Source organism: Cebus imitator, unplaced genomic scaffold, assembly GCF_001604975.1.
Source record: "Cebus imitator isolate Cc_AM_T3 unplaced genomic scaffold, Cebus_imitator-1.0 Scaffold380, whole genome shotgun sequence".
NCBI lineage: Eukaryota > Metazoa > Chordata > Mammalia > Primates > Cebidae > Cebus > Cebus imitator.
This window is the reverse complement of record NW_016107695.1, coordinates 810369-818948: the sequence shown is the minus strand read 5'-3', so window position 1 is coordinate 818948 and position 8580 is coordinate 810369. Positions and strand designations below refer to the sequence as shown.

General features: G+C 42.2%; 1 protein-coding gene across 1 annotated transcript; it reads left to right on the top strand.

Moving 5' to 3' along the window:
* Positions 1-3498: 3498 nt before the first annotated feature.
* Positions 3499-4543, top strand: LOC108288636 (cytochrome c-like). The gene has a single exon (XM_017507608.2). It carries the CDS (start codon positions 3531-3533, stop codon positions 3798-3800), a length of 270 nt encoding a protein of 89 aa, XP_017363097.1. The 5' UTR covers positions 3499-3530; the 3' UTR covers positions 3801-4543.
* Positions 4544-8580: the final 4037 nt, after the last annotated feature.

The following is an 8580-nucleotide window of genomic DNA, read 5'->3' as shown; positions in this document are numbered from 1 at the left end:
CCAAATGCTAATATGGATGTGAAGCCACAAGAATTCCCACTGCTGGAGGGAATGCAAAGTATTCTACTTGGATGTCCAGACACCTGGATGGCAGATGCTCATTTCTTATAAAGATAAACATACACTCACCTCATGGCCCAGGAAGTCCTGTCCTAGACATTTACCTAAGTGAATGGAAAACTATGTTCATACAAAAAGCAGTTTTCAGATGTCTATGACAGTTTTATTCACAACACCTCAGACTGGAAACAAGCAAGTTTGTCCTTCAACACATGAGGGAAGAAACAGACTGTGGTGTTTTCACACGATGTAAGACTATGCAATAGTGATGGGGTGAGCAGCTGACTCACACGACGTGGATGAATCTTAATGCATTTTGGTAAGTGAAAGAGGCAGTCCCCAAAGGCTGCATATTATATGCTCCACGTATATAACATCCTGGAGAAGTCAAAAGTGTAGAACAGAAAAGTGTGCAGGGCTTCTAAGGATTTGGGAATGGGTTGATGAGTGATGGAATTGTTCTGTGTGGTAGTGGGTGGAAGATTTCTGATTGCATTCCCGAGTTGTGGAAAAACACAGAAAAGCCAAAAAGTCAAATTTATTGTATGCAGAGTAAATACAAGCTCAACTAGGACTTGCGGGAATCTCAAACTAGGAGGACTGTGACAAATATTCTAACTGATTACAAGTGACAACACACCTCAGAAATTTTACTCCAGAATCAGAGAAGTGTGAAAGCATCTCGTGAGGAACTCAGCCAGGCAGGCTGGGGGCTGTCAGCCCAGCCACATGGTGGTGCCAGAGGACCTCCAATGGAAACTTGCACACGATTTTACGTAATTTACCCAGCCAGCAAAGAAAGCTCAGCCACTGCAGTCAGTCGGTACCAGGAGGATACTGTCACGCTTGCTGGACACGGCCCTGGAACGTGTCTGCAGGTCAACAGCACAACAGCGATACTGAAAAATGGGAAACACACAGGAGCCCAAGCCCCTAAATAGGAGCCTCAGCTCCTCTTTGAATTTCACATGACCATACTGTATAACGAGTTTTGACTGTGTCCTGGTCATTGTTTAATTTTTCTCACAATTTACTTGGAGCTTTACTGATCAGATATTTATGGACTGCAGAGTAGAGAAAGCAAATATATAAATAAGCATAATTATGCTGGCTCCCAATGTGAAGAATGAACTCATTGTTCTAGTTTTGCTGGGGTTGTCACTGACGAGCTCTGAAAGAAGCCTTCTGCCTGCTCAGAACCTTGAGACATCCAGTGGGCCCACAGAGCTGAAGCCATCCAAAGTATCTGGCACGGCAGGCTGCCTTGGGGCAGACTTCACACTTGTCTCATGAGTCCACACTCCCTGGCAGCCCTATAAACTCTGTGTGAAACTATCACTGGTTCACCATTATGCAAAGTATTTACCCCCCATTTTTCAGCTTTATCTTACTTCAGGCAGACATAGAAAATGTACTTCCAAAGGTTCACGCAGTATAGTTAGGCTGGGCTGAACAGGCACAGCTTCCATGGCTCTGAAGCAGCTTCCATTAGACCTGTGGGCTGGAAATGTTGTATTTTAAAAAAAGATGAAGAGAAAAAACAAGGCCTCGAGCCGCGTGCAAGGAACACTACACTTTGTTTTTGACCACTAGTCCACGATTAACCTGAGAGTTACGTCTCCAGGTGCAACACCTGGCCCCTGTCCCATCAGAAAACTTTACAGCAAAGATTGTCAGGAATGTGCCAGGGCAGATGATGCTCCTGAGAACTCAAGTTACACAGCTGAAGACGACTGATTTCAGAAGAAGGAGAAAGTTGTGAGAAGTGAAGTTTCCGCCAAGCCCACTGCAAGTCTGCCAGATGACTGGTGCGGTAGAGTGTCATCCTCGAATGTGGGTACTTTTATTCCCCGTTTTCCTGGGCATTTTCTTAGCATGTTGCCTGTGTACAGTTGTGTCCTGTCAACAGACACCTGCCCCCTCCCAGCAATGGTGTCTATGATGTCCCTGTCCCTACTATGCCTGGTTCATCCCTAGTGGCTTCTTGTCATGAGCCTAACTTCTGGTTTGATATTCTGGCAATGGGGCAATTCCGACAATTAGAATCACTCCTAGGCCTGGTCTCACTGTCTCTGAGAACCAGTCAGACCCTTGGTATCAGTGTCTTGTGACACATATGTTGGTTTTCCAGATAATTTTACTTAACCATGAAGTGACATTTTAGATGCAACTCTAATATTTGCTTCAAGGCATTCCTGTAAATCAGTTTATCAAGATAAACACTTTGTTCATCTGGGCAAACTTCTCTCTATCAAGATAACATGGTTGCTAATCTGAGCAGAAAGTTCATTTACCAAACAGGAATGTTTCTGTAAAGACTCACTTCAAAACTCTTGCCTCTGTCCACCAACCCTACATGATCACATCACAAACTTTTCCCAATCCCAATCAATTTTCATCTTAAAAGAATCACTTAAACCTACCATTTCTTCTAACAAAGTGTGGCTCCTGTGTAGTTGATAATCCACACTTAATCCTGATAGAAGCATTAATTCCAGAAATTCTTCTGGCTCAGCCTGAGGTCTCCTTATCTTCATCCCTCCCGCTGTGATCTGGGTTCTCCCAGGATCCCATCTCTGTTGAGGAGGAGTCACTGGGGTTCTGGAATCCCTGGGTGACTTTGGGACTTTGAAAGCTGAAGATTCTTAAGAAGCTACAATATATATTATTTGTTGTTTTATTTTATTACTTGGTTCTCATAGCATACATACGTATGAAAAAATGGTATTTATCTCTTTTTTCTTTCTAAGAACTCTTTGCAAAAAAGAATTGTGTGTTGGTTGCATGTGCCTGTGTGTGTACACTGGTGTATGTGTGCAATGGGGGAGGTGATGCTTATACTATTTGAAAATACAGACAACAAGGCTTTGAAAAGTCACTTTGCCCAAGGCTGCATAGTACGTTTTTTGGTGTTTGTTTGTTTCAGACAGGGTTTCATTGCTGTTGCCCAGCCTGAAGCACATCGGTGTGATCTCAGCTCACTGCAATGACTACCTTCTGGATTCAAGTGATTCCCCTGCCTCAGTCTCCCAAGTAGCTGAGACTACAAGCACATGCCACCACACCCAGCTAATTATTATTATTATTTGTATTTTTAGTAAAGACGAGGTTTTGCCATGTTGGTCAGGCTGGCCTCAAACTCCTGGCCTCAAGTGATCTGACCGTCTTGGCCTCCCAAAGTGCTGTGATTATAGGCGTGAGCCACTGCGCCCGGCCCATACTAAGTTTAACAGCTGGAATGCCTACCTTGTGAAGCATTGACAAGAACTGAAAAAAAATTCAGAAGAGTAACTTAAATTCATATAAAATTCGGCATTCGCGATCGACCGAGACCCACGCGAGGAGCCTTCGAGGGGATCTCGCGCAGGGTGGGAAGGCCGGGAGTGAGGACCCTGGACTGTGGTCAGACGAGAGCCAGGCGATTAACGGCTGGAGGTGGAGCGGAGGCCTAACTAAGGAAAGAATTAAATATGGGTGATGTTGAGAAAGGCAAGAGGATTTTTATTCAGAAGTGTTCCCAATGTCACACTGTGGAAAAGGGAGGCAAGCACAAGACTGGACCTAACCTCCATGGTATCTTTGGGCGGAAGACAGGTCAGCCCTCTGGATTCACTTACACTGAAGCCAATAAGAACAAAGGCATCATCTGGGGAGAAGATACACTGATGGAATATTTGGAGAATCCCAAGAAGTATATCCCTGAAACAAAAATGATCTTTGTCGGCATTAAGAAGAAGTGAGAAAGGGAAGACTTAATAGCTTATCTCAAAAAAGCTACTAATGAGTAATAATTGGCCACTGCCTTATTTATTACAAAACAAATGTCTCATGACTTTTTAATGTGTACCATACTTTAATAGATCTCATACACCAGAATTTATATCATGAATGACTGACAGAATATTTTGTTGGGCAGTCCTGATTTAAAACTAAGACTGGCTTGTGGTTAAATGAGTATGTTCAGTTTTTGGGTTTTAATACTAATTCCAATTTCGTAAATTCTATCACTGTTAGAATTTATTAGACTTCATTAGTAATGTTAAATTTTTCCCAAAATGGTGAGTGCCATCTTAAAACTTACTGGAGATTGGTTTTATATTTAGATTTATATAACTGGTTATGTGAATATATTTAAATATGGGGGAAATTCCTTCACTGTCTCAGAACCAAGCAAGATTCACCTGTGTTTTGTGTTCATTTGCCTCTTAAAGGCAAGAGTTGAAGTTAAATGGGTAGCAATGGCTATTTTATATTTTTGGCCTTAACTATGCCAATCTAATTAGAATTTCCTGTATTTAAAATGGTTCCTTTTACTTATTGAAAGGCATTTTGTGTGGTTTATGTGTAATATCAAAAATTATTTAACACTTCACACATTTTATAGATGATCTATAAGGTCACATGCTTTTAAAATAGTAGCCAATTAAACTTCACTCTTGGATTCTTTACAATCTAAGTCAAACTAAGTTATAATTTAGGATTGTCTTTAAACAGCCATTCAGAAACAAAGCTGTACAACTGCTGTGTATTTGTGATTGGGAATGGTGCTTTTGCCAACTTAAAAGGATTAAAGTAGAGGAGATATACACAAATTTAAAAATGGTGTGTGATCATAAGACTTAAGATAATTAAAAAAAAACCACAGATCATGAAAAAAAAATTCATATAAAATTCAAATCCCCATGGAAGTATATTAAATAGACATTACTTATTAAATTTCATTAAATAAATTCCAGTAGATCTAAACATACTGTAATTACATGCACTGATACATTTTTGGTAACTGAATATTTTAATAGCTTTGTTGAGATACAACTAATAAACCATACATGCCAGTGGTTTTAGTATAGTCTCAGTGTGTGCAGCCATAACCACAAGGTAATTTTAGAACATTTTTCTTCTGAGAAGCCCCACGCCTGCCAGCAGCCATTCTCCATTTCCCGCCACCACCAATCTACATGACGTCTCCATGGATTTGCCTGTTCTAAAAATGTCATATAAAAAGAATTATAGAATAAGGGATCTTTTAAAAATCACTTCAAACTTGGTATTTTCCCTAAGCATGTATCTAACTGAATTTATAAAACCTTTGCAATAGTTTTAAAGGAAAGTTTTGAGTTACTTATTATCAGAAATGGTAATATACAATATATTTTTTTTAATTCTGCACAGAAACAAATCTCTTTGAAAAGCTCAGCTGTTGGAAGTGAAGATGCTTTGCCTAAATGGAGAAATACAATCAGGAGAGGAGACATCATTTAACTGCATTTTGTGATGGGAAAGACGCAAGACATTGATTAGGGAATCCATTCCTGGTCCTGCATGAAAGGGCGCAAACGCCGGCCACACACTATTCTGAAGGGGATACGGGATAATATTAAGTATATATATGGGGCCAGAATTATATTTTTAATAGACAAGTTGAAATTCCCAAATCCATGCGAGGCATAAGAATGACAGCTTTGTGAGAAGAGACAGAGAGAGCAAACGGAGAACCGGTTTCTCCCCACCAGCCCGTTTCTCTTTCCATCTTTTTCTAGCCTTCTATGACAAATGAGAGTGTATCAGATCCGCCTCCAAATGGGCTAATGTCCTTTCCAGGCTTCCTTTCACCCGGTTTAAATATAGAAACAGATGGGTGTGGAAAGGCGCTGGCCCCAGCAGAGCAGGTCGGCTTTGTCCCTGGGTTCACTCTTGCGTCCTGGACAGGACACCTCAGGTCTCTGACACTCAGATTCCTCATTTGTGAAGCACAGACTCCCCACCTTGCTGTGGGGATGAAGGAGTGGGGTAAATGATTCGCCTGAGGCCTGGCTTGCTGTGCCCTCTGCAATCAGCACTTGAAGTGGGTCCCAGAGGCTCTTTTCTTTGTAATAAAGACAGTTTAAAAAAATGAGATTTTTAAATAACTTGTGTGCAACTTCTGCAAGGGATGGTAAGCACATATGATTTCTTTCTAAGCTACTTTCGGATGAACCATAAATCTTAATGCATTCTCCTGCACTGGAGGGAGAAGCTGCTCAGCTCTCCTGGGCAGCTGGCAACGGGGCAGGCCCCTCCATCCCCTCTACTCCCTAAGACTACCCCCACAGCCGGGCAGCTGTTGCAATGTGACACACTTGGGCACGTATCTGAAACATTATTTTGAAAATGAAGAATGGATATTTTTCTTATAAAAGCAGTCCTGCTTCTCAAAGGAGATGCCGCCCTGGGGGAGCTGGGACAAGGTAGAGAAGGGGTCTCCCCCCCTCCCACTTTCATGACCAGGCTTACACTGCTAGACACGTCGACATCTGTCAGGAAATGCTGCGCCCTCAGCCTTTCACGAAGGCATGTTTCATTCAGTGTCCTCATGGCGTTTCCTGTTCCCTTCCATGTGTGCTCGCCCATGGCGGTGGGGCTGGCCTTTCTGAAGTCAGCTAACTGGGAGGTAGCAGGGCTGTTGATATTGGCTGTATTTAATGTGTTTAATTTTCATCCATCTATCTTCTTTGCTGATCTGTCTATTCAAATATTTTGCCCATTTTAAATTGTGACTTTGTTTTCTTATTATTGACTTTTGAGTCTTTTTAGATATGAAGTACAAGCCATTTTTTTTTTCAGATATATGGTTTAGAAATGTTTTCTCCAGATCTGGGGCTCATATTTTTTATTCTCTTAACAGTAGTGTCTTCTGAGTAGCATATATTCTTCATTTTGAGTATGTCCAATGTATGTTTCTTTTATTTTATGGATTATACTTTTGCTGTCAAATTTAAAATATCTTTGCCTAACTCCAGGTCACACAGATTTTTTCCAATGATTTCTACCATAATTTCTACGTTTATATTCTGTATTATGTTTATGATCTATTTTGGTTCCATTTTTACATAATATGCGATACAGATAAACGTTAATTTTTTGCATGAGTTATCCAATTTTTGCAGCACCATTTGTTGAAATACTATTGTTTTTCCTCCATGGAATCACCTCTGAATCTTTGTTGGAACAAACACACCACAGACGCGTGTCTCTAGCTCTGGGTGTGGGTGCAGCTCCGGCGGTCTGTTTCTACATCCTCATGGTAAGTCCGCCCTCTCAGGCTGCCACAGCTGTTACCACCATGCCGAAGAGCTGAGGCCAACAGGAGCCCTGGCATCTGTTCCCTGGCCAGGTCTACTCCCCAGGTCGGGCTGGAAATCAGAGTCCAGTTTGCCTCTGGTACCTTCCACCAACCGGTGTGTTTGCCCCGTGCAGATGAACTGAGGACCAGCCCCAACACCGGGTGGCTGGTGGCCACAGAGAAGGACTTGGCACAGACCTGGTCCTGTGCGGTGTGGAAGCCAACACCTGCAGCTGGAGGCTGGGCTCGCTGTGGACTGAGACATCCTGGGTTGTCTAGGCTTTGGAATTAACCCATTTATACCAAAGGTTGCAAACTTTTTCATGTGAAAATCAAAGCTTGGCAATGGTTTTGAGCAGTAGGATAGAAATAACTCCCAGAAGCTTAGTGTTCCAATAATGGAACACTAGGCATAAATGGGTTAAAACCATCTTTATTTCACAGTAGACTTGTTAAAATTTCTCTCAGTTCATAAATAAAGGGCACTCCGCCCCAAGGGGAGGGTGAATTCCCACTCTTCCTCTGGGATCTTCCCTGGGAGACGGCCCTTTTTTTAGCTAGCCATGGTTGTGAGCAGGATTCAAGGCTGTCTCCGAAGAAGTTAAATTTGGTTGGTATTTCCTGTGTGCAGTTCTTCAGAAGCTTGGTCCTAGGGCTGGGAGGAGAAAGGGGATAGGGAATTGAACACCTGCGTGGTCACAGGAGAAGAGAAGAGGATGGTCCCAGCGACGCAGTGTACATCTAAGGTCGGCTGCCAAAGAACCAGCAAGTGACAACCTGGAAAATGTGAAGACAAGCCCAGGGTTGTCTTCTGATGCTCCATGCATTCATGATGGTCCAGAAGTGACAGCACACTCTGGTAACCATCATTCCCACCCAGAGGGCCACAAGGGGCCACAACTAAAGGCTACATGTGCAAAGCAAGCACTCAGTTTAGTGCTTTACACTAAATTACACTCAAATTACTCTAAAATGTATGTGATGCCTACATAAACTTGTCAAACTGTGGCAAACAAGCACTGTGGGTTCTGGCTTAGAGCCTAATTTTAAGCATTCTGCTTCAGAATGCAAAGGAAATTCATGATAAATTCCTAACCGGTTTATAGCTGTCTGCTTTTAAGGAGCCAGTTTTCAATGGAGTCTCCCTCTGTTTCTAACCCACAGTGAGTCAAGCTCTTTCTGATTTTACACAGCAAATTGGTTCCTATGCTGTTCTTTACTTCTTAAAATCCCATTATTAGAGCACAGAGTAACTAACTGCCTATATAATCAGGGTTACTGGAGACTGGGAACACTGAGAGAAATCAACCAAACATAGAGGCACTGAAGGTTCTGCAAGAGGTTATACCAGAAGATTTTCAGCTGGTCTCCACTTCTGAGAGGGCTCATTTGTTAAAGCCTGAGTCTAATCCATATCA